Source organism: Podarcis melisellensis, assembly GCF_964234715.1.
Source record: "Podarcis melisellensis genome assembly, chromosome: 6".
In the NCBI taxonomy this organism is placed as follows: Eukaryota; Metazoa; Chordata; class Lepidosauria; order Squamata; family Lacertidae; genus Podarcis; species Podarcis melisellensis.
Genome location: NC_138538.1, coordinates 96,139,528 through 96,164,932, shown reverse-complemented (window position 1 = coordinate 96,164,932; position 25,405 = coordinate 96,139,528). Strand labels below are relative to the sequence as shown.

Below are 25,405 nucleotides of genomic sequence, written 5' to 3'. Positions count from 1 at the left end.
TTCAGCCTACTCAGATAACAATTTTGAATGATCAGTTGGTATTAAAATTTAGTTAAAGAAAGAAGGAAAGGATTAGCTGTTCACAGCATAAATGCGTATTCTGCAAATTGTATTAACTGGGTAGACTGAGGCTGATATCGAATGCTAGTTATCTTCAGAGTAGACTTGTTGAAATAAATGGACCTTAACCTAAGCCCATTGATCTCTTTGAGCTTACCTTACTTGGATATCACCCTGGGTAAAATCCCCTAAAGGGACTGGTAGCAAAATTCTGAGGAACATCTTTAGAAAATATACGTGTAGTTATTTAATTAGAGGATTTTGCATGTTTGATTATAGTGTGATTATAAGTCCATTAATAGTAAAAGAGAACTTTTAGACCTGGAGCAAATTCAGAGAATGATGCCATTAAAGTTATGGTACTCACTCTGGAAGATGACTGGAAAAAACCAAAATGAAATGCCCTAGAGGTGTTACTGGACATTTAAAAAAATATATTATTTCTGTTTCGACTGCGTCAGACCAACACACCTGAATCCAAAACCAGATAAAGGTTTCATTTTTGGAATAATAAATTTAAATTTTCAGAGTAGTTTTTACAGTTATATCAAAAATTACTGATTTGGTTATACTATTAGAAATACATAGACCAATAATTATGAAATTATTGTGAGGTTTAACAAGTTAACTGTTTATATTTGGACAACTTTTTAGCTGTACTTTATTGGAAGGAGAAAAATAATTATTTTCTTAATGACAATTTAAACAATTTATTTAACTAAAACAGTAACATTATATCATATATATCCATCTTTGTTAACTGACTCAGTTTTAGTACACATGAACAACTTAAACAAATCCTTATTTCCTGATTAATAGCCTTTGGACTATAATGTAACTTAAATAGAAAGCTATATTTAGAAAGATTTTTCCTCCAAAAGCATTTTATTTTAAAAATCCGATTTAAATATATATATATATATAAATCTGATTTTTAATTTTTTTTCCATTGATTTTTATCCACCCTGATATATAAGAAGAAAAGAAATTATGGAATTTTGGCCCAATATGTGATCACAATGGAGAGACTTCAGTACGGAATAATAGTGATGGGAATTAATGGAGGTAAAGTTAAAAGCAAAATATGGTTGAAATTTATCAATAATAATAACAATTAGGGAGAAAGAAATGATTGATTCTGAGACACCTTGACTTAAAAGAAATATTGTTTAACAGAAGGTGGAGAAGATAGAATGTGTGTGTGAGAGAGAGAGTGTAACACGCTGATGGAAAATTGGAAGTTTTGCTTTTGTATCTTTTTCTAATGTTTCTTTTTCTCTTATTTTTTTCACTCTCTTTTTTCTTTCCTTTTACTGTCCGTTTCATTTTTGTTTCCCTTTTTTGTTTTTTGTATGTTCTTCTTTCTTGGAAGTCCTGTGTCTGGGGCCTTTATTAAGGTCCAGAGATTGTATATTGATGGTGGGTGGTTGATGGAGGACCCTGGGGGAGAGACAGGGTGAGGGGCTGGGAGATCAAAGGAAAGATCCCAGGTAATAGCTGGTAGTCTTTCCCTAATGGCAGCCCCTTGGTGAGAAGGAGGGAAGCTGAGGATAGGGAAGAACTTTATGGAGATAGCAAAACAGGAGCACAGATCCTAGAGATCAGGTCAAGGATGCAAAGTACTGTGGTAGTACAAAAGTTCCTGTTTTAATGTGTCTTGAAACATTGTCTTTATCTCTTTGTAGGAAAATGTATATACGACCACCATGCAAAACTGTAAAACTATTTTTAGCTTATTCCTAAAATAGATTTTCTCAAAACCAAAAAGAAGCTGTGCATCTTTTCAACAAATGTGTCATTGCTTAGCAAACTGTACACTTCATAGAAGTCAACTCCTAGAGGCCAAGGTCCCTTCACCGCCCCCCAAATAAAATATTTGAGGAGGCCGCCCCCCCCAAGTTGATGGATATTGCCATTCAAATGCTGTGCATGTGCTGTGTCTTGTGATCGACTAAGTGGGGCAGGGCTCACCTGCCTCCCCCCAATATTTTACTCAAGTTGGCTTTCCTGGCACACTTTAACATCCTACTTTTTCCTGTTGAATTGGAGATAATCTTAATTAAAGAGAAAAGCAGGTGAAGTCTCTAAAAGGAAGAAAAAGATGAAAGACAGGTAATTAGAGGATTAGTTTAATTAAATCTGTTGGCTGGAGGTTAAATCTGTCCATTTTGAAATTAATTAAGCCTATGATATGTGATAGGTTGTATAGTTGTAGCTTGCAGAAAGAAGACACCTAGGAAGTGGTAACAGAATGTCCTATAGGTAGCAATATTATTTCTATAGGGCTTTTTACCATCTGCCCTTTCCATTGAGATTCAGTTGCCTGAAACTCGGTCTCTTTTGTATTTCTTTCACAGTCCTTCTTACAATATTGCCCACAGTAACTTAAGCAGTGGGGCTTATTCATGGCGATGCAGCGTCAGATTTCAGGAATGCAAAGGACCAGGTGTGCAGCTTGGGGGGCTGGTGGAGTCATTGTTGTCTGGGCAGGCAAAGATAGTGGCAGTGGGATACAGAATTGAGAGCCAGTATGGTGTAATATTAGTGATGGGCTAAGACTTGGGAAACTAGGGTTCAAATCTCTACTTCGCCATGAAGCTCACTGGGTGACTTTGGGCCAGACACTGCCACTCAGAGTAACCTACCTGTTGTGAGGAGAAAAGATGGAAAATAAATATAATAATATAATAAGCAAAATAATTAAAACCTTTGGATGAGGTATGCCATTGCTATTTACCGTATATCTTTGACTTTGAACTTTTCACGTATATGTTTGGGGAAAGAAAGGTGGAGAGTATGACTCCCTTAACAATAAATTACGTTTCGATGAAAAAACAAAACAAAAAACAAAGATAGTGGCAGTGGCCAGGAGTGCATTCTCCCAACCCAGGCTTGTATGCCAGCTGTATCCCTATCTGGAGCAGCAGGGCCTGGCCTTGGAGGCTTGTATTCTGATCATGTGGTACCACTTTGGTGCCAGTTGCACTGGCTGCAAGTGAATTTAGAGGCCTAAGGACCCCCTACTTCGTTATGACCCTACCTAAAATATAAGTTCCTGTTTGCATGCACAACAGTAAAATTGCTTGGGTTGGCAAGCATAAGAAATGGGACCTTCTTGGTCGCATAGGTGTGGAACTCTTGCAGTTCACATTCACTTGGCTCCTTTGTTCTGGCATTCAAGAAGGATTTATCTTTTGACTGACCTTTCCCTAAGAGAATTGTGGTGATCTAACGCAGTAACTCTCAAGCCTCTCTTTGTATCTACTCAGTGCTTCATACTCTGCCTGATATTCTATTTTTAAATCTCTTCCATCTGAATCAGGAGAGGCGGATAAGGTGCTAGATTGATGTTTGAAGGCGGTGATGGGCTGGATTTGGATCAGTAAATTGAAGCTGAATCCTCAAAAAACAGATTTGTTACAGGTTCTTCATTCTGGGAGGTAGGAATATAGACTGTTCTGGATGGAATTGCGCTCCCCCAGAAGCAGCAGGTTAGGGGGTACTACTGGATCCAACATTGTCACTGGAGGCTCTGGTTGCCAGGGTGGCTAAGAGTGCTTATTTTCAGCTATGACTAGTTCATCTATGGTCCTTTTTGGACAAAGATGACTTGGCTGCTGTACTCCATGCTCTGGTAACCTCCAGATTGGACTATTGCAATGTGCTTTACATGGAGCTGCCCTTGAAGAAACTTCAGCTGGTGTAAATTGTGGCAGCCAGGTTACTGGCTATCTGTCCATTTAGAATTCATATAACCCCTGAGTTAAAAAAGCTCACCGGTTGGGCTTCTTTCTAGGCCCGATTTAAAGATGCTCACATTAGTGTTTAAAGCACTCAATGATTTAGGCCCCAAGTATCTTAATGAGCATATCCAACCCTACCAACCTTCTTGGGCATTAGGAGCTGCAGAGGGGGCTGTCCTGGGAGCTCCACCACCCACAGGACTGCAGGGGGTGGTGCCCTGGGCCATAAATTGGGGAACTCCCATCCTATAAATGTTGTGTTTGGCTTTCTCATCCTCTTGCCCCTTTGTTGAGCCACATGTCGGGAAAGTGCACCTTTAGGGAACTGCCTTTAAAATAACAGCTTTTGCATGAAGATTTTGGTGTTGAGGCAAACATCATGGTTGACACCCAGTTGTTGCTTGTTGTTACATATTTGTTTGTTTCTCCTAGCAGAAAAAGTTGTAAATTTACTATTAAGGTTTTTTATTTTTTGGTGTGGTGGTTTTTATAAATTTTGGTTTTCTTTAAATTTAAGTGAATGTGTTAATTTTCTTTCAAAAGAAAAAAAGAAAAAGAAAAGAAAAGCAGAAGATGTGGGGCTTTTAGAGCAGAATTAAAGATCTCATATTAGTAGCCGTTAACTGGAAATGACATTGATCTGCCATTAAGAAGGATTATTCAATTCTAAAAATTATGCTTTTAAGTAACATGAATAAATTTAGCTAATGTGTCATTTCAATTAAAGGTGATTATAGCACTGGCAAAGTAATTCTATTTTTTAAATAAGTGAAATGTTGAAGTCAATCCTATTAATGTTGTGTTATCTTTTCCAATACATGTCATGTTTAAGTGACATAGTAAATCACTGATATTTTAAAAAATCTCTCTCAACTTTTGTAAACTGAGTGAATGTGCACAAAGGGCTGGTCAGGCGGATAAGAAAAGGTAATGTTTTTAATATACTTAACTTTTGTGGAAAGTGTATACATTTTCTCCATACGAAAAAAGAGCTAGCTATACTCATTTCTTCTGCTGCCAGCTTCTTGCCAGGATATCACTGACAGGTTTTCATTACCTCACAAATTAGGTTGGCGCACTCTTACCTTAATGTCTTTGCCGTCTGCATTTGTGGCTTCTCATAACCTGTGTTCGGAAGAATTCTACTACATGTGTCTTTAATATTTTATTTATTTAATAAAGTATTCATATATTAAAGGTAAAGGGACCCCTGACCGTTAGGATGCCTTTCGGGGGTCCCTCAGTTAAAAAATAATCAAAGATGGCCAGGTGTCCCTGAAAGTCAGCTTGCTCCCTGTTGCCATTTTAAGGTATGTTATTTATTTATTAAATTTATATACTGCCCTATACCCACAGGTTTCAGGGCGCTTCACAGAATAAAATCAAAATATAAAACCACAAAATACACAATCAAAATAAAAACAACAACCTGTGTGTTAAGCCATGTTCTCTGTTTACACGAAAAAGCCAATCAGTTTTAGTCAGTGCCCTGCATGAACTGTATATCCTCATACATGTGCCAGACGTTTCAGCAACAAACTAGGGATCCATGGTACACAATGGTAAAAAAAAAAGCCAATGCACTTCTGGGCTGCATCAATAGGAGTATAGCGTCTAGATCAAGGGAAGTAATAGTGCCACTGTATTCTGCTCTGGTCAGACCTCACCTGGAGTACTGTGTCCAGTTCTGGGCACCACAGTTCAAGAAGGACACTGACAAACTGGAACGTGTCCAGAGGAGGGCAACCAAAATGGTCAAAGGCCTGGAAACGATGCCTTATGAGGAACGGCTAAGGGAGCTGGGCATGTTTAGCCTGGAGAAGAGGAGGTAAAGGGGTGATATGATAGCCATGCTCAAATATATAAAAGGATGTCACATAGAGGAGGGAGAAAGGTTGTTTTCTGCTGCTCCAGAGAAGCGGACACGGAACAATGGATCCAAACTACAAGAAAGAAGATTCCACCTAAACATTAGGAAGAACTTCCTGACAGTAAGAGCTGTTTGACAGTGGAATTTGCTGCCAAGGAGTGTGGTGGAGTCTCCTTCTTTGGAGGTCTTTAAGCAGAGGCTTGACAACCATATGTCAGGAGTGCTCTGATGGTGTTTCCTGCTTGGCAGGGGGTTGGACTCGATGGCCCTTGTGGTCTCTTCCAACTCTATGATTCTATGAATTCCATATATGTATAAGTATAATGAAATTAATTTGATGGGAATTGGATAGGAGTGAATAGAATAGTTTTGTTGGATCTAGTCCATCATCACATTTCTGACAGTGTCCAATAGTTACAGGGCAAGAAGGTTACAGCCATTTCATGCTTCTGCTCCCCAGCGCCTGTTACTCAGAGGGATTCTGCTTTGAACTTGAAGGTTCCATATAGACTTCATGAGTATTGATTAATTCAACTACCATGCTTTTGAGATGGTGGCTCTCGCCACAGTTTGTGGCAAAAAATATATTTATTACAGTGGTACCCTGTTTTGAGTCCGGGATCTGTTCTGGAGCCCCAGATGCTCCACAAAAGGGATGTTGACATAAAAGTGCTGTTCTGCACGAAGCGCGATTTAGCGCTTCTGCGCATGTGGCAAACCCAGAAGTAACCTGTTCCGGTACTTCTGGGTTTGCTGCGGATGTTGGCCGAAATGGACGGTCGACGGGGCGGACGTTTGCAGAGGTATTACTGTATTTATTTATTAAATTTGCATACCACCATTCATCCACAGATTACAGGGCACCTCACATAGGGATTCCATAGGAGAGGTAGCTTATTGCATCTCTAAAGTTGGTAAGCTCCCTGCCACTTCCTCAGCTGTCAGAACTACTCACCAGTTTGCTGCTGCCATGCGATAAGGCTCATTGGCCCAGCAGTCTCACCCACCCACCAAATGGAGTTATTGCTTATTGGGAAATGATATACAGTGAGATGAAAAAGGTGTTTAAAACAACTTTCCTAAAAAAAACCCTAGAGGCATCTCTGTTAGGAATTGTTCAGACACAAGTTCCCAGGAGTCAGAAGAACTTATTCATGTACGCAACAACAGTGGCTCAGATCTTGTTAGCCCAAAAATGAAAAGCGAGAGAGGTCCCTAGTAAGTAGGATTGGCAGTTTAAGTTGATAGAATATGCAGAATTAGCAGACCTAACAAGTAGAATAAGAGAACAAGAAGAACAGGTATTAAAAGAGGAGTGGAAATGTTTTGTTGAGTATATTGAAAATAATTGTGCACAGTTAAAAATGCTGGCTGTATTAAAGGAATTAAAAAGTCCAATCATACCTTGGGTTACAGACGCTTCAGGTTGCATGTTTTTGGGTAGCACACCACTCCAAACCCGGAAGTACCGGAATGGGTTACTTTTGGGTTTTGGCGCATGCGCAGAAGCACCAAATCACAACCCATGTGTGCGCAGACGTGGTGCTGCGGGTTGCGAATGCTGCAGGTTGCGAACGTGCCTCCCACACGGATCATGTTTGCAACCTGAGTATCCACTGTATAACATATTTTGAACTGATAGGAGAATTAAATTAGATAGGTATATTAAAATATGCAAGAATGGTGGTTAAGTTAAATTAACCTTGGAAAGGGAGGGAGGGAGGTCAATGAATGTATGGTATCATAAAAGATGTTTAATTTGAAAATTTAATAAAAATTACTAATAAAAAACCCCTAAATGGAGTCATTGCTAATGATCATATGCTTTAAGAGAATGCTCCTGAATGGTGATTCTTGGAGCTGCGCTGTCCTAGATCAGTGTGTAACAGCCATCATACTGACATTCTGAAATAGTCCCTATTGACACTTGCTGGGACAGTTGGAAGGGTATATGAGTCCCCAGATGTTGTTGAACTACAACTCCCATCACCCCTAGCTAGCAAGGCCAGAGCTCAGGGATGATGGGAGTTGTAGTCCAACAACATCTGGGGACCCACTGGTATAGAGAAACCCAGATTCTTATGCAGTAAATTTTAAAAGTAAGAATGTTACGATATGACACAGTTTGGTTTGAAAATAGTTACCTGGGTGAGGAAGAAAAAACCTTAGCCTTTTATGCTCCCAATTTAGAGCCTGAGAGTTTTATTGTGAGTTCTGCTGGCAGCCTGCTCAAGTGCCATTTAAACTGTCAGTTGCTAAGGAGGATTATGTAAGTTGAGGTTTCAGTTAAACAGTTGAACCTAGCATTCAAGGCAAGAACATCCAAAATGGCCAGTTTAAGATTGGTCCATTAGGAGACCTTCCTCTGAAGAAGCCTGTGAATTAACTGTGGTGAAGCTAGGAAGGGGAATTGGTTTATGGATTTTTATAGGGATTAGAACTAAAACAAGTTCATAGAAACTTTCTTAAAGCAACAAAGTCACCATTTATGTTATGTAGCATCATCTTAAAAGTACGTGGTAGTAACAGCTGGTAGCAACTGCCAACCCAATTATTATTATTATACCACTTATATGTAATTAAATTTGTTATATAGTCTCTGTGTGCCTGTTTCCACCGTTCACCAACCTCTTGCCATTCCCCTCACTTTAACGTCCCATGCAACTACAGTCATACCTTGGGTTGAAGTAGCTTTGGGTTGAGCGTTTTTGGGTTGTGCTCCGCAGCGACCCGGAAGTAATGGAATGTGTTACTCCCAGGTTTCGCCGCTTGCGCATGCGCAGACACTCAAAAGGACGTCACACGCATGCACGGAAGCGGTGAATTGCGACCCGCGCACACGCAGATGCGGGTTGCGTTCGCTTCAGGATGCGAACGGGGCTCCGGAACAGATTCCGTTCGCATCCAGAGGTACCACTGTACTAAGCTTGTTTTTCGCCTTCCCCAGCCCCATTTCTGAAGATTCTTCTTTTCTGCTCTGCAGCCCCGCTTTGCACACCTGTTTTCACCTCCCCCCCCCATGTTCATGCCTCCTTCCCCTCCTTTTGTGCAACCACCCCATGGAGTCTCCCGCATCTTCCTCCTCCTTGCAGCTACTAAGCTGCCATCCCTTCCTATTCTTCAAACCTTTTCATGCCTCTGCTTTCTTCAACCCCATTGCAACTCCCTTTGCACCCGCATTTTCACCTTCCTTTTTCCCTCCACCCTCCTCCTTTTCCCAACTCTCACACAGATCATCCCCATTTGTATGCCTTCTTTTCTCTTCTCTTCTGCACGCATCAGCCATTATCACTTTCACCCCCTTTTCTCCACCTCCTCCTTTTTTCAACTCTTCCTTGCCTACAGTCCACCACTCCCACTTCTATCCCTCCTCCTTTCTCCTTATCTGCAGCCAGCCCCTTTGTGCGCAAACTCCATGCTGTTCATGTTACTGTGTGAAGATGAATAGAATCTTAAGAGCAAGCCTGTCAGAGACAGTTAAGTTCACTTGCTGTGTGTTGGGCATATATGGGTGTTTGCTTGTTGTTAGAATATCTCTTACTATCTTGAATCTGGAACTTCATGCTGAAGACAACATAGGGTACCAGGAATGCAGTGGGTGCCTTTGTTTAGAACTTCCATTTTCCTCTCAGTGTCCCTTCTCATTCCCATGCCATGTTATACAACTATTGTTCAACTCCCTCAACCTGACTTCGTGCAAATCTAGGATTGTGGTGAAGCACTACAAATCCTCCAGTGAGGGTTATGCTCTGACTTCATGCAGATTGAGGATTCTGATGTGGCAGTACTTATGCATTTTTATGCATAAAGGAAAGTGTGTGTGAGAGAGTTTACAGTGCATTTGGACACCACTTAAGGTATCAAAACAAAATTTTGTATAATGGTTCCTGAGAGCAAAGAACAGGTTTTTGTCTGTTTGGATACAATTGGACTCCATTCTGAATCAAGATGGCAGACGGAATCTTTCAGAAGTGCAATATTTTAACTAATTTCCAATTTCCAATTAAACTTTTTATTGCACTAGCCATAGGCCATGGCATCATTCAGAAGGAGAACAAAAAACAAACAAACAACAATAACCATAAAAATCATCAGGCACAGACATACAATAAAACCACGGTCACGGCTACTAAAATTATTTGTTGCATTAAATAGAATAGAATAGCAGAAGATTCTCAGGTAAGATGTGCCAAATTAAATATCTGAATCCCCTTTGCAGTTGACCGCTATTTTGTCTAGTTCCTTCCTCCTGATCTTAGCTGCCAGTGCATAGAGTGCTACTTTATAAGTAACAAAGTCGTCGGTGTCGCTCAGCAGCCATTTCACCCTTTCCACCCTATTCAAATGTGTTCTATTCGTAAAGAGGGGTTTTATAAACCGGTCTCTTGGGTCTATATATAATGGGCACTGCAATAAATAATGGCACAGGTCCTCGATGCAGGGTTATCCACACAGACAGAGTCTCTCTTCGTAATGTACTTTGCCGTACTGTCCATCCAACACCGCCGAGGGCATCGATTGGAATCGTAGTTCTGTAAAAGCGATTCTTAGTACGGCAAGTGGGAGCTTTGGCAGGTATCTGGCTCAGGCATGCTCCGCTTGGTAAGTAGGAACCATGGTGAGTTCTTGGTAGAAGCAGTCATGGTTAGATCCCTTTCTGCATCGGACCTAAAGAGACAGTCTCTTAAGTGCCTCTTATCCATCTTCATGGTCACCTGAAGATCTTGTAATTGATATTGGGACAAGAGGCGTTGGATACCAACCTTCCAGCATTTGGTCTGTTCCCGTTCTGTGTAAGATATAGCGGGGAATCTCTCCTCCAAAAGAGATTGAATTCTTTTCACATAATTTAGGCACAGGTAATCAAATCTAGCCTGTATTGTTGTCACGTCAGCTTCAGCACGAAGAAGAGCAGCTGGGGTCCCATTGAGGAGCGAGGGCACTTTCCTGAGGAATTTGTTCTGCACTATTTCTAAGGCTTTGTTAGCATTTGGGTCCATGCCCCATATCGCTACTCCATGGATCATCTGGGAAACCACTTTGCTGGCAAAGATTTTCAGCACAGGTTCTAGGAATATTTTAACCACTGATTTCAAAACTGCAGTGACTTTTTAGAATTCCCGAGTAATGCTAGATAACAGGCCACCAGTTATAAATAAACAGCAATAAATTATTTTGGTTTGATTTCTAAGTGCTAGCCTTTTGGTCAGGGTATCCTATGGCTACAGCCAGCTACTGGGTACAAGGAATGAAAAGGTGAATAAAGGTATTGAATGGAAATAAATGGTGGCAGTTGAACTATAAAGGGATAAAGAAAACAGGTATTTTTTTAATATAAAGTGTTTGTGTGGGAGAGCCTACAGTGGATATTGTGGATATTTTAAGTAATTTAAAAACAGGAACAGGATAAACACCATCCTGTGACCACCACTTGGCGGGATCACAGAGTAATCTTCCTTGGGGGGGGGGGTCCTTGACATAGGGGAATTGAAAGCCACACCTTGTATCAAATATTTTCTGTGTGTTTTCCAGCGTGGAAATGGACTCACACAGAGCATTCCTATATGCAAGCTTCATCTGTGGGGTTGCTCTACTATTCGTTCATCCCATATATGGCAAATCATTTTACTGACTTTCAGAAACATTTTATTATGTAAATTGATGATCCTGATTACTTAGTCCTTCCAGCATCATACACTCTAAAATTATGTATATGTTTGTGTTTATATGAGCTCACTTATGTGAGATAAATATAATAATGAGGTCTCCATAGAGATATATTGGTAATTTTAAAATATGCAGAGCTGTGTGAGCAGGGATGAGGACAATCTATTTTGGGGGAAGATAATTACAGCATTACTGTAGAGAGTAGTTCTTTAAAAATAGCGGGCCTCAGATGGCGTGGGAGAAAGGTAATTAAGGCGTGAATAATAATGATAAATACTTTCCCCCTGTGCTGCTCTTTAACTACTCTACACATTGGCACATCCATTACAGGAACTATGTTCTTATAAACCCTATGGAAATTGTGCTGCTGCACATATGTAAGTTACCCTGTGCTAGAAACAAGATTTGGTTCTTGGCTCCTTTGGGAGAAAGAGCAGGAAAAGAAGAGATATACAGTAAGCCCAGAACTTACACAGGGATTTTGTTCTGGGGATCAGGCTTAAAGCCAAAATTGTGTATAATCAAAACCCATTGGGTTCCATGGTCGATGGGATTGCCAAAGTCATTTACCCCAGAACCCTTCCTTCCCACCCCCTTTTTAATTTTTTGTCATGTGCGTGAAGCTGAATGCACACAAATTAAATGTGCTCAAGTTGTGGTCTTGCTATAATTGCTTACGTGCTCTGCCACCAAGGAAGCTTAGGTACATCACGCCAGCTAGCCTGTGGTAGGGAAGTGCCAAGGGTTCTGAAATGCACCACTTACATTTCCCCTGCAGTAGGGAAGGCTGCAGGAAAGCACTGTCTGATTTAGCCAATAAAAGAGCAGCAACAGCCACCCTTACAGTGTGATCACATTCTTTGCCCCCTTGCCCTGATGGAGGAGATCTCCAGAACCACTGCTCACAAGAGGACCAGGCTGTTCATTAACACAGGGAGATGAAGAATGGAAGCTTCATGTTCCTAATAACATGTAAACAACTGGAGGCTCACATCCCCTTATAATGAGTGCAAGTTGGAGAAGGTAGCTTGCAGCCTTGTTCTGGGGTGGGGAGGAGAGGAAGTGATTACTACAGGCTTAGGCAATCACGGCCCTCCAGATGTTTTGAGACTGCAACGCCCATCATCCCTGACCACTGGTCCTGTTAGCTAGGGATGATGGGAGTTGTGGTCCCAAAACATCTGTAGGGCCGGGTTTGCCTATGCCTGGATTACTATTTCCAAAGGATAATTTGGCTTGCTTCAGTGTTTTTGTTTCTCTAATGGAGTTTTCTCCTGCTCTGGAGGCTAGAACCTGAACCAAATGACTTCAAGTTTTAAGAAAGGAGATTCTGAATCTGACTAAACACCAGGAAGAACGTTCTGACAGTAAGAGCTGTTTCTCTCGGGAGGTGGTGGACTCTCCTTCCTTGGAGGTTTTTAAGCAGAGGTTGGATGGCCACCTGTCAAGGATGTTTTAATTGAAATTCCTGCATTGCAGGTAGTTGAACCAGATGATCCTTGGGGTCTCTTCTAACTCTACTATTCTGTGTGATTCTAATTAATGAGTGTAGCTCAGATGCCTTGAAGCATATGGAACCTCAGATGGAAAATTTTAGATGGATTGTTACTACATTGACTTTACCACTTGGGCAGTTTGGCTTTTATAATCCTAAAAATACTGGATTTTTGGAGAAGGAACTGGAGTGGGGTGGAGGAAGGGGAGGGGGAACCATCAACAGTTACCTTCCATCCTTTTCCACAGATGGATGTATTCTGTCAGTGGAGGGACAGTACTTAATGTAACCTTTAATTTTGTTCATTTTTACTTCTGTAAAATGAATTGTTATGAGTCTGTCTTAAAATGTACAGACCAGCAGTGGCAAACTGTATAAAGATTGTTTAGTTCATGGGTATGCAAACTAAGGCCCAGGGGCCGGATCCGGCCCAATCGCCTTCTAAATCCGGCCCACAGACGGTCCAGGAATCAGCGTGTTTTTACATGTGTAGAATGTGCCCTTTTATTTAAAATGCATCTCTGGGTTATTTGTGGTGCATAGGAATTCGTTCATCCCCCCCCCGCCGCCTCAAGGTTTGAGGGACAGTGGACCGGCCCCCTGCTGAAAAAGTTTGCTGACGCCTGGTTTAGTTCAAGTGATATTTTCTTCCTGCATTTTTGATGCTGTGTTTAGGGAACATACATAGCATTTGTATGTAAGCTATGTTGCTGTTCTAACGATATAGTCAGAGCATTCCAGTGAAGAGTATGCACCCTAAACAGTTGGAAATGATCTAGAGACAAGAAATAGGTCAGCTTGAAAATAACTAATAAAAAACTGTGGAATGGCAAGTGTACTGTGGCATGTTAATTATATTAACGCTGCTGTGTAGGAAATACAAGAAGTCTGATTTAGTGAGTTAAAATAGTGAGTCAGAGGATGGTAGGCAACAGGGTTTTCTTTTTTGAAAACGAAATAAAATCTATTTCAGCTACCTATATTCAGGGAAACTAGATAAACATTTTGCAAATCAAACGGGGAAGAATATTTTTTAAAATAATAATAATAATAATAATAATGTAGTTTGGTGAATTGTGAAAGATCTCTCTCCATAAAGAGGGGGGTAAAATTCTATAAATGAAATAAAAGTGGCCTGGCATAAATAATATTTTATCTAAAATTGGGAGAAAAACAGTGAAAGGAGGATATCATATTGGCTGGTGTGTTCAAGAGGTTGGCATTCTAAACACGCAGAAGATTTTAGTAGTAACTCGAGTTGAATTGGCTGCCTTCCTCTTTCCACAGCTTGAGGCCCTCTCTTCTCTCCCCCCCCCCAACTCCTCCTCCTCCACCTCCTTTAAAAATGCATTTCTGTGCATATGAATAATATATTCCAGGGTTTTCAGTGCCTTTCACTTATTGGCCACCCTTCTTCATTCCCACAGGTTTTTTTTTAGAAAATATTGTCTACTAATATTGTCATCCAACTTGCTTCTTGAGGTTATTAAATCTGATTTCTAAGGTTCATATTCTATCAATGTAGGGGTTTGTTAACTGATGAAAACCAGTTGTTAATTATTGTTGTAAGAATTCTTCCCCCCCCCCTTACTATTGGTGTACTGCACTATTGGCTGCTGGATGTTGATGAGGCGAAGTGTGAACACCGCTAGCCCTGGAATACAAAAGCAGATGGCGGAATGTGCTATTTCTAGCTCATACCAATCATCCTGAGGCAAGTGCTGCTGAAATGGTTATTGGAGATGTTTTCAGTTGCTAAGGAGATGAGAAGGATGGAGCTGCCCAAATAACTTTTCCAGTTTTCTTATCTCAGCTTTTCTGAGGATTGAAAAGTATATGTGAGCTGCTTCTTTTTTCTGGCAGAGGGGGCGGCCACCATCTCATCTTCTGGCTCCTCCGCTCTGCTTCTGTGAGCCATTCAGGTTTAGCATGGCGGCACTATTCAGGATTGAGCTTGAGGAATGTATTCTGTGGAGGTTCTTCTACCAGAGCAACTTATGCACACTGAATTTTAATTGCAGTACAGCATGCAGATTTCAGGATGATTTCAAAATGCAGAATCAGGGATTTCTGTCTTTCCATTCATGGATGTAATTTGGGTGGGATGCAAGAAGCAAAGCTGCTCTCCAAGTTCTGACACATTGTATAATCAGTTTTTAGTGCTGTACCAGGGTTCTTTCTTACCCTCAAAAGTTTTGAAGCAAAAAATGGGCTTCCAAGGCAGGTGAAAAATCCTCTACCATGTTGTTATTTTGTTTCTGTTCACACCAGTTGCCTAGCAGCTGGTGTGTGCCATAGCACTGCTGCCGCCATTGCTTTTCCGCCAGTGCTCCAGTCTCCAGCCAGCCTCAGAGCTTCAACTCTAGTTGAAGAGAGAGTGGGAGCATGTGCGTAGCCAGGATTTTTGTTGGGGGGTTTGGCAGGACTTTTGTTAGGGGGGGGCAGAACTGACGTAATTGGTCAGTTAAGTATTTCTATTGTTTTACTTGATGGGGGGGGAGCTGTCCCCATGAGTCGGAGAGAGTGCTGGAGAGCAGGAAAAAATGGGCATTTAGAGGCTTTTTAGAGGGTGCTCCTCCCCTTGCATAATTTTTGCTTATATTCACGGGGGCCTGGAATGTAACCCCCAAGTAAGTGGGGGCTGGGATGCCTGTACATTTATGCCCCACCTCTCTTCTACGTAACTCGAGATAGCATGTGAGGTTCTCTTCCTGATTTTATCCTCGAAGCAACCTGCAAAGTAGGTTAGGCTGAGAGGCAGTAACTGACCCACAGCAGAATGATGATTCAAATCTGTGTCTTCCTGGTCTTACTTCAACACTCTAACCATTACATCACGCTGTGCTACTGTTCTGGTGCCATTTGCACAGCTCCTAATGTGATCCAAACTAGAGAGGGGCCTCATAGCAGATGTGATGACATCAGATTTGGGTACCAGATGATATCAGAGGGAAAACACATGCAAGCAAGCAAACAAATCTGGCTCTTCCTATTCATCTTGCTGGGCCAAGGCCTGCACAGGTGCACTGCTTATGTCCTGCTAGCTAAAGTTGGCAGTTAAGAGGAGCCCTCCTGAGTTAGACCAAATCTAGTCCAGCTTTCTGTTCTCCCATTGGCCAGCCAGGTGCCTGCAGGCAGGACTTTGTGCAATAGCCCTTTCCCTACCTGTGATTTCCCAGTAACTGGCATTCAGAGGCATTCTGCTTCCAGCAGTGGAGGTAGATCTCAGCCATCATGGCCACAAGCGCTGTGTATCATATTATAATATCTCTTTTTGCTAATTGAGTAATGTCTTCGTGGTTTGTGACACTTTTCAAACTGAAGGGAAAACAGAATGTATTCTGTTAATTAGCATGGTACAAAAGTTCAACTTCATTAGTTTTGACTAAGGGATTTATACCATCTGTTGCCTATTGCACTTATTTCATAGAGCAAGGATGTCCAACTCCCAAGAGACTGCGATCTGCTCCCGGGAGGGAAAAACTGGCAGTGATCTACCCATTTTTTTTGGGGGGGGGATTGGGGACACACACACACACAAAGTTGTTGAGCTTTTTTTAGCGGGGCGACATAGCTCGTCTGCTCTTTTGGGGGGGGGGCATGCCATAAGTTGATAGCAAAGACTCCACCGCTCTCGCATCACCTACGACATGGTGTTTAGGTGGACCTTCGTCCCCAGCAATGCTCCCATTATGTGCTACCCTCTGGTCAGGCCACTGCAGGGAAGCAGAGGATGGGCACCAGGAACGGTCTACTGCCACACGATTGCATGGGTAGACCAGCATGGTGGGGGATCCACAAAGCCTCCTGCCGGAGTGAACTTGCTGCAGCCTGCTGGCAGGGGCTTCCAAAACGCAGAAGTAGCAGGGCACCAGTGCTGGCGGCCGAGCAACGACTGACTCTCTCCAGGTCAGGAAAGCAGGCGCGTGGATGCTCTTTTTCCACTGTGGAGGAGAATGAGCCCGTGATCGACTGCTATCACCCGGGGATCAACCTGTCTATCGTGGTCGACCGGTTGGACATCCCTGTCATAGAGTATTTAAGATCTGCAATCAGCACAGCTTTCTGCGGACTTGTTGGTATTCATTTTATGTGGTATAACTATGATTGGATGAAAATATGTAGATGACAGGAGAGGGCCAGCAGTAAATCAGAGAGAGCAAATTGGTGTTAACTCTTTATTAGCAAAAACAGGATCTGCACAGGAGTATTATACCGAATGAGGACAGCAACTCATTTCTGGCAGGTCTTGCCCCCATGAAGCAGTTGCTGAGACTCAGGGTCCCTGCCTCCTCTCCTTTCCAGAGTTTCCCCCAAGTAATCTGAGACTTTACCTGCGTGAAGCTAATTTCTCTTCCTCTGTCTTCATGCCTCTCCTGGTTCTGGAAGACCCGGGGGCATGCCAGAATCAGTCTCTGCCTCGTGGCCTCCCTTCTCTTCTGCTTCTGGGCTTGTCTCTGCCACAGACTCCACCTGCTCTGTTACCTCTTCAGATTCCGACACCTCCTTTTCATAGTCTTCATAGTCTTCTCCCTCTGACCATTGTCCCACCACCAATCCCTGGGCTCTTAGGCTTCTTCCCTTGCTGGTTCCCCAGCCTGGGAATAGCCAGGATTTTTGTTTGGGGGGGCAGGCTTTTGTTGGGGTGGGGCAGAACCTCAAATTTGTATTCATTTGTATTGATTTTGATTTGGCTGCATCCATGTTCCCCAGCTGGCTTCTCCCACGATTTCTTTGCATCCAACAAGTCCACGATAGTAAATTTATATTTATTTTAATGTTTTGCTTTGTTTTTTATTAACATGTAATCAATCTATTGTAAAATATTCCTTTTTAATATGTTTTGGTGCAGGTTTTTAGTAATGATGGGTAAAATCATGGTGTGCAGAGATCACTGCTCCTTATCCTTTCTCTCTCACATAGTTTAGTCCCAGGTTCAATCCCTGAGATCTAAAGGTAGGACAGGGAGAGAGTCCCATCTGAAACGCCGGGTATCCAATGCCAGTTTGTGCAGACAGTACTGATCTGGATTCAGTTTAAGGCAGGTTCCTATGCTCCTGAGTGGACAGGCAGCAGCAACACAGAGAAGGAGCATCAGTGGGTCCAGGGATACGTAGTGGGCCCTCTACTGGGGGGTCTCAACAGGTGCTCAGCAGCTTCGACTGATGGGTGGGGACAGCCGAACATCTGTTGCCCTTGCTCTGATGACCTCTAGACTGGACTACTACCAGAGCAGGGTGGTCTGAACGTACTGATTGCACTGGTTTAATTATTTATATTAAGAATTTTATTTTATAAATTGCAGTACTATAAAGATTAACAATAGCAAATCAAACAGTTACAGATCTCTCATGTTTCATTGTTACAATTGCATATGATTGGAGAAAAGTAATAAGCATTGAAATCAGATAAACAATAAGTAAAGCAACTATATGATAATGCCCCTCTAAAACTCAGCTTGGGTAGTTAGAGGTTGTGAGCTCCCAAGAGAAATATTTATGAAAATAATGAGCAGAAACCATACGGTGTCAACATGATTAGATGTAGTTCAGCCCCTTGCTTTCCGCATATCATGTGTTAATCTTTCCATGAGAGCAAGGCGCTGAGGACACATACCAATTTGCAGTTAAAAAAATCAGAGCACAGTCAGTACATATAACTCCAAATCTGGCACGTCTGCAGTGCTTACCAATTTGTTTCCAGAATCTTTTCAAAGTGCTGATTTGATCTATAAATCTTTATGTGGATATGGACACTAGTACCTCAAGGACCACCTTTCCCCACATAAACTAACCTGGACCCTGCAATCATCATCTGAGGCCCCTTTTTGTGCCCCCTTCATGGGAAGTTTGGAGAGTGGGTTTCATAGACCCTGAAATATAAAAATGAAAGACACGCAAATACCTAAACTGGTGTGTTTGTGCAAATTGGACCAAGGGATCTGTTTTCCTATACATGGCAGCAGTGGTGGGACATGTTTGCTTATATCAAGAGATGGCATTATAGTCAGTAATCCCTCCCCCCCCCCCCCGCCGCCAAGGGCCACCATGGCTTCCTCCAAAATGTATCATCAAAGTGGAAAAACTAATCGTTTTGTTTTGCGGATGTATGAAGCAGCTACTACTGCTGCCCTATTAAATGACTAATAATTTCCTGCAAATCTTAAGATGGGGTACATGTTCTGGATTCCATCCTGCAATTGAGGTAAGCCTTCTGGTAGTGTTATAATCTGTCAAGTACTGTATATGTTTTCATTCTGTGTTGAAGTATCTTGGTTTCCTCATTTTAAGTGTAGTTTGCATATGCTATTTTCTCCCTTTCTTCACAGGACTCATCCCAGGAGAGTGTCATTACACGAGACATTCATCGTACATTCCCAGCTCATGAATATTTTAAAGATACAGGAGGAGATGGGCAGGAATCTCTATATAAGATCTGTAAGGTACGGCCAGATTTGTATATAATTTGCATTGAAAAGTCCTAGCTCCCACTCCCAATGATCAGTACATTTTACACACGTCTTAATAGCTTCCATATATTAACACAGTTTCCATATATTATTCTAAATGACATTTCTGAATGTTTTCTCATCGTCATCAAACCTTTTATTGGCATCGCATACAAACATCCATAGTAACTGAATGTTTTAATATTTTGTAATTCTGTGGCACATTGGTGGTTTTTTGTGATTTGTGATTCTGTGATGGTACTGTGAGAATAGTCAGCTGCAGTATAATATTTTTGTGCTGCAAGGAAAAACAGGTGATATATATCATTCAAAGGGCCAATTTTAGGTAATTTTAGGTATTTTACAACACCTATATCAGTAGATTAGGATATTTTTATTTAAATAATTCAGGCATTATCCACCACCCAGTAACAACACAAGGGGCTTGACATAAAGGGAGCAAGGTCCATTTGTTGGCTGTAGGTTCTCTTCAACCATCTTCTTGGCAGTATGCTTTGCCTCCTTTTATTTTATTTAGAGGGATGCGGGTGGCGCTGTGGGTTAAACCACAGAGCCTGGGGCTTGCTGATCAGAAGGTTAGCGGTTCGAATCCCCGCAATGGGATGAGCTCCCGTTGCTCGGTCCCTGCTCCTGCCAGCCTAGCAGTTCGAAAGCATGTCAAAGTGCAAGTAGATAAATAGGTAGCGCTCCTGCGGGAAGGTAAACAGCGTTTCTGAGCGCTGCTCTGGTTCGCCAGAAGCGGCTTAGTCCTGCTGGCCACATGACCCGGAAGCTGTACGCTGGCTCCCTCGGCCTATAGAGCGAGATGAGCGCCGCAACCCCAGAGTCGGCCACGACTGGACCTAAGGGTCAGGGGTCCCTTTACCTTTACTATTTTATTTATATCTGCCTAAATATTAAGAGATATTAATAGTTACATTCTTTGGATTGTTGTAAGAATATTATGGGCTGAAGACCAAACCAACCAACCAACAAAAGATTGGATTAGAACAAACTTGTTTTGCCACAAATTTGCTGTTTAGGAGAGGATTATTGATGAAATTGGGGAAGTTGAAGGATTAACAATCCTGCTATAATACATTGTTCACCACATTGTATCTAAATCATTAGGTCCATATTCTATAATTCTATTATGGTCTATCCAAACTGAATTTAATCAGCTCTGGGACTATTAATTGTTGTACTCCACATTGGCATCTAATGCCTCATCACTGGAATGCAGTACAGGCATACAGGCACCCCTTAGGCGCTGTGCTAGGAAATAATTCAATTCAAACCTGGAAATGGCAGAAGAGAACTGGAGAGTCCTTGTGACCCTCCCCGGAGTCCGGAAGAATTTTTCTGTAGATTATGAAGGAGCAGGGCTCTGGTGCTGGCTTGAAAAAGGTGTGTGGGGCCCCCTGCTGCTGCTGCTGCTGCTGCTGCTGCACTACTGTGCTCATCAGCTGAGAGGCAAGAAAGCTGCTTTGCAGCAGGTCTCATCTGTACAACTTTCCCAGCTTCTCTGGGGTCACATAACTTCTGAATCCTCTTCTGGGGAGAAAACTCATTATACTTCTAAAACTAATAGTGAAAAAGGTTTCCGACGTTGACCCCCAAATGGTGTGCAGGAGCTCTTTCTGTTGCTATGCTGCCCCGATCAACAGCTGATGGGGGGAAGCTGTTCCTTGCAGTGCACTCAGCTGCGTGGCTGAGATTGAGGGCGAGGGGCAGTAGGAAGGGGGTCTCTGCTGCCCTTTAGATGGCCCTTGTTCCTCCCCTACCCTTCCAAATGAAAGTGCAGGAAGGGGGTGGAAATGGAAAACAAAGCCACTTAAAAATGAAGTTTCCCACTTACACATTTCATTTATGCACACAAAGGCCAGAATGTAAACCCCTTGTAAGTGGGGAATCGCCTGTATTTTTTGTCTCAAATGCTGGACTTTGAGGACTTATGTGTTTGTATGTATGAGAAACCATTTTATTATCTGACAAATTTTTGGTATAGCCTCAACTTCTGTAGATGATCTTTTTCATTTATAAGGATGGGATGTCCTCTTACATGTACCTAGAAATAGAACATGAAAGATTTAAGGTAGTTACTGAGAAAATAACAATTGCAAAGGGCTTCCTAGTGTTGGTTTCTGCTTTCTTCTCTGTGCAGCGAAGTGCTTGTCACGAGACAGGTTGTTTACATTCCACAGAGTCTGTACTGTTGGGTTTTCTCACAGGAAAGCAGACTGGATGTGACGTACACTGGTTTCCTGTTTTTCACTGTTCTTTGCAGTTTCAGTTTGTGATTCTCTCCGTGCTTTAGAGGAGAGATGACGCTTTCTCTGCTCCGGCAGAGGGAAGATGTTTTTCTGTAACTTACCAGCTTTGAACTGTAAATAAAGTAGTATAGAGCATGTTGGCTCATACTTCTCATCATTCCGCTGTGCACTGGACACTGCTTATCTCCAACATTTGGTTCCGGGCCCAGAAAAACGCAGTGTTTTGAGAATGGACTTCAGAAGTCGGGCTCCTGGCAAAGGAACAAAGGAGAAAGAAACGGAGTGCCGACAGAGGATCGGAACAGCGGCAGAGAGACGGAACGCACGGTATCTGCTCTGCGCGTCAACATGATTGATGAAGGTATGTGCTACTGCTCCGGGCAGCCTGCCAGCTTCTAATTAATGGCTTTATGGCTGGACTTTGAACTTTTAATAGCCGGTTTTTGCCGTGGCACAGGCAAAAGGCTAAAAGGGAACAATTATCTATGCTGGGGAAATCGAAAGTAACTTTTACAAATGCTGTTGTTTCACAGCAGCTGCAGATGTGACGCAGCAAGAATTAAAGGGCAGTAGAGAAAGCACTTGGGGACTTTCGCTTTAGAACTTGCCTTTGGAATGCAGTTTGAAGCAGCTGCAGATAAGCAAAGCAAATAAACAGAAGAGCGGCACAGGCTCATAGGCAGAGGCTGTTTTGATTTGCCTTTGGATTGAAGCAGCTGTACACAGAAGCAGCTTGATTTAAAGCAGCATAGATGACGCAAGAGGCAAATGCCAAAGTCATGATGGCTAGCTGCAGAAGGCTGGATGAAGCAAGTGGGGAATTTCATACCACTGATCAGCCAAATGCTCAACTCACAGTAGCCTGTGATACTGCCATGATTCAGAATGAAGCAGATCGGCGGGGTGCTGGCTGCATGGGAAATGGGGAGACTTCACAGACGTCATCCCATAGTGCAGTGGAACCACCAGATGGCGCCAAAGCTTTGAAGGCAGTGAAATGCTACTCGTGTGGACGTCTAGGCCATATGAAGAGGGAATGCAAATATCCCAGGGCCAAGACAGAGCAGCGCAGTGGAAGCTCATCGCGTGGAAAAGGCCGAAGCAAAGGCAAAGGTCCGGTGTCCAGGACAACGCAGCACAAGGCAATGGTCTCACGCTTCGCTCCAAAGGTTGCAAAGGTTGCAGAGGTTGCAGAGGTCCAGAAGACATCTAGATCTTTCTTCGTTGTTGATTCAGCTGCAACGCACCACATGTGCAACGATAAGAGACTGTTCGTGTCTTTTACACCGCAGGAAGGTGCGATTCACCAGGCGGATGACCACACTATCCCCAGTAAAGGCTACGGAACTGTTGTTCTTCACAGTTTGGACTTATCGATACAGGATGTTCTTTATGTGCCAGATGCGAAACATAATCTGCTCAGCGTTGGACAGCTGATTGAGAAGAAGATTGACGTTTCCTTTAAGAACTATAGATGCATCATCACCAAGAAAAATGATTATCAATTGTATGCTGAATTTGTTGGTCGTTTGTTTGTTTTGTATTATGATGATGTTGTGCAGGATGACACTTGTTGCATTGCAGGTTCTAACAAAAGTTTGCATGCAGAATGTATTCACGATTTTCATCGAAAATTTGGTCATTTGCATTTTGAGGCAGTATCTAAAATGCCTGCCTTGGTTGAAGGTATGACTATTAAACCCTGCAGGTACCACATGAAGTGCAAGGCATGCGCAGCAAACAAGGTGAAAATGGCTGCGAAAGGTAAGGTGTCTGGTAGGCAAGCTACAGAGCCATACCAAATTATTCATGCTGATTTGGTTGGACCACTAGCGCCCTCTTTGGGTGGGAATAGGTACTTCATGGTTCTCATTGATGCATTTTCCAGGTATATTTATGTGTACAATCTCAAGCAGAAATCAGAGGCTTTTCCTAGGTTCAAGGAATTCTGTGCTTGGTTAGGAAATGTGCATGGTAAGAAGATAAAGATTCTTTTCACTGACCGGGGGGGAGAATTCACTTCTCAGCAGTTTGAAGCTTTTCTGGCTGAGAAAGGAATTCAACACGATTTGTCTAGTCCTCGCTCGCCATGGCAGAATGGACTTGCGGAACGAGCAAATCAAACATTGCTTCAAGGGTTAAAAACCTTGCTGCATGATGCAAATCTTCCAGAGAGTTATTGGGCCGAAGCTCTCTCATGTTTCACTTACAGTTATAATCGCAGGTTATCTTCAGCGATTGGTTGTACCCCCTATGAGAAGATGTTTGGCAAGAAGCCATACATCAAACACATGAAAATTTTTGGTTCTGACATGTGGGTTCACTCACCACAAAACTCCAAGTTAGACAAGCGTGGTTTGCATGGTATCTTTCTAGGTTATCAGAAAGGGTCTTACAGAATAATGATGACTGAGTCTAAGGAAATTAAGCTCACAAGAAGTGTTGAGTACAATGCCAAGTGGGGGGAGAATGTGGGAATTTTCCAATGTTATCCTGATGACAGTGATGAGACTGAGGATAGTCAAAAGCAACCGCAACAACCCACACCCACTGATGAAGGTTCTGATTCTGAGTCTGAAACTGAATCAGATGATTCAGAGGATTTCAAGAGTGCGAAAGCCTCTATGCGACCCTCTGAAAGCTCTGATCAAGAATTGGAGGAACCATTGTTCACAATAGGTCGTTTTTCTCCTAAGAAGGAAGAGGAGAGTGTTGAAGACTTAAGGCTAATTCGTAGGTCACAGAGAGCCACAAAAGGCAGACCTCCAAAGAGATTTGCTGATGAGTTTGCTAAGATAGCAGTAACAGCTGTTAAAAGCTCCAAGAAGGTTTTTGAACCTTCAAGTTTCCAAGAAATCCAGGATTTGGATTCAAAGGAAGCTGAGCCATGGTTAAATGCCATGAAGGCTGAGCTTGATTCCTTGGAAAGGAACAAAACATGGGACCTAGTTCCAGTAGTTCCAGGAATGAAACTGCTTGGAAGCAAATGGGTCTTCAAAGCTAAGACTGATCAAAATGGCAAGATAGCCAGACACAAAGCCAGATTGGTAGCCAGAGGTTTTGCACAGGTACCAGGTGAAGACTATCATGAGACTTACTCACCTACAGTGAGGTATGAGAGCATTAGGCTTATGCTCAAGCTAGCTGCAGAAGAAAATCTACACATTAGTCACCATGATGTGAATACAGCTTTTCTGTACGGATCTCTAAATGAATCACTTTATATGCTTCCACCTGATGGCGTACAGGTAAAACAGGGATTTGTTTGTGCTCTGAAAAAGTCAATTTATGGTCTCAAACAAAGTGCACGGTGTTGGCACACAAAACTCACTGAAGTATTGTTTTCTCTAGGTTTTAAGCAAGGGAAAGCTGATCCATGTGTATTTGTCAAAGAGGAGGGGCAAAAGAAACTGTATTGTTTGTTTTATGTTGATGATCTTTTATTCTTTTGGAAAGATGTCACAATGTACAATAACGCCCTAGCTCAACTGAAAGAGCACTTTGACATGAAAGATCTTGGTGAGGTAAACAACTACCTATCTCTGGAAATAGAGAGAGATCAAGATGGTAACATTCTAGTACACCAGTCACAGAAAATTGCTGATGTGTTAAGCAAACTAAACCTGATGGATGCTAACCCTGTGGATACACCGATGATAACAGGTTATCAGGTAGATGACACTGAAGAAGCATTTTCTGACACTACACTGTACAGAAATGTGCTAGGCAAGCTAAACTTCATTGCCAGATGTTCAAGACCAGACGTTGCTGTTAGCTGTAATTTGCTAAGCAGACAAGTCAACAATCCTACTGTTAAGGATTGGAAAGCTCTGAAACGCATAGCGCGGT

General features: G+C 42.3%; 1 protein-coding gene across 3 annotated transcripts in view; it reads left to right on the top strand.

Annotated features, from left to right (window-relative positions):
* RABGAP1L (RAB GTPase activating protein 1 like) overlaps positions 1-25,405 on the top strand; it is a 157,660-nt gene that overhangs the window by 45,244 nt on the left and 87,011 nt on the right. For all 3 annotated transcript variants that reach the window (XM_081915055.1, XM_081915057.1, XM_081915056.1), the window contains exon 15: positions 19,164-19,277. In XM_081915055.1, the coding sequence (XP_081771181.1) occupies positions 19,164-19,277 (114 nt within the window). The remainder of the gene's footprint in view (positions 1-19,163; positions 19,278-25,405) is intronic.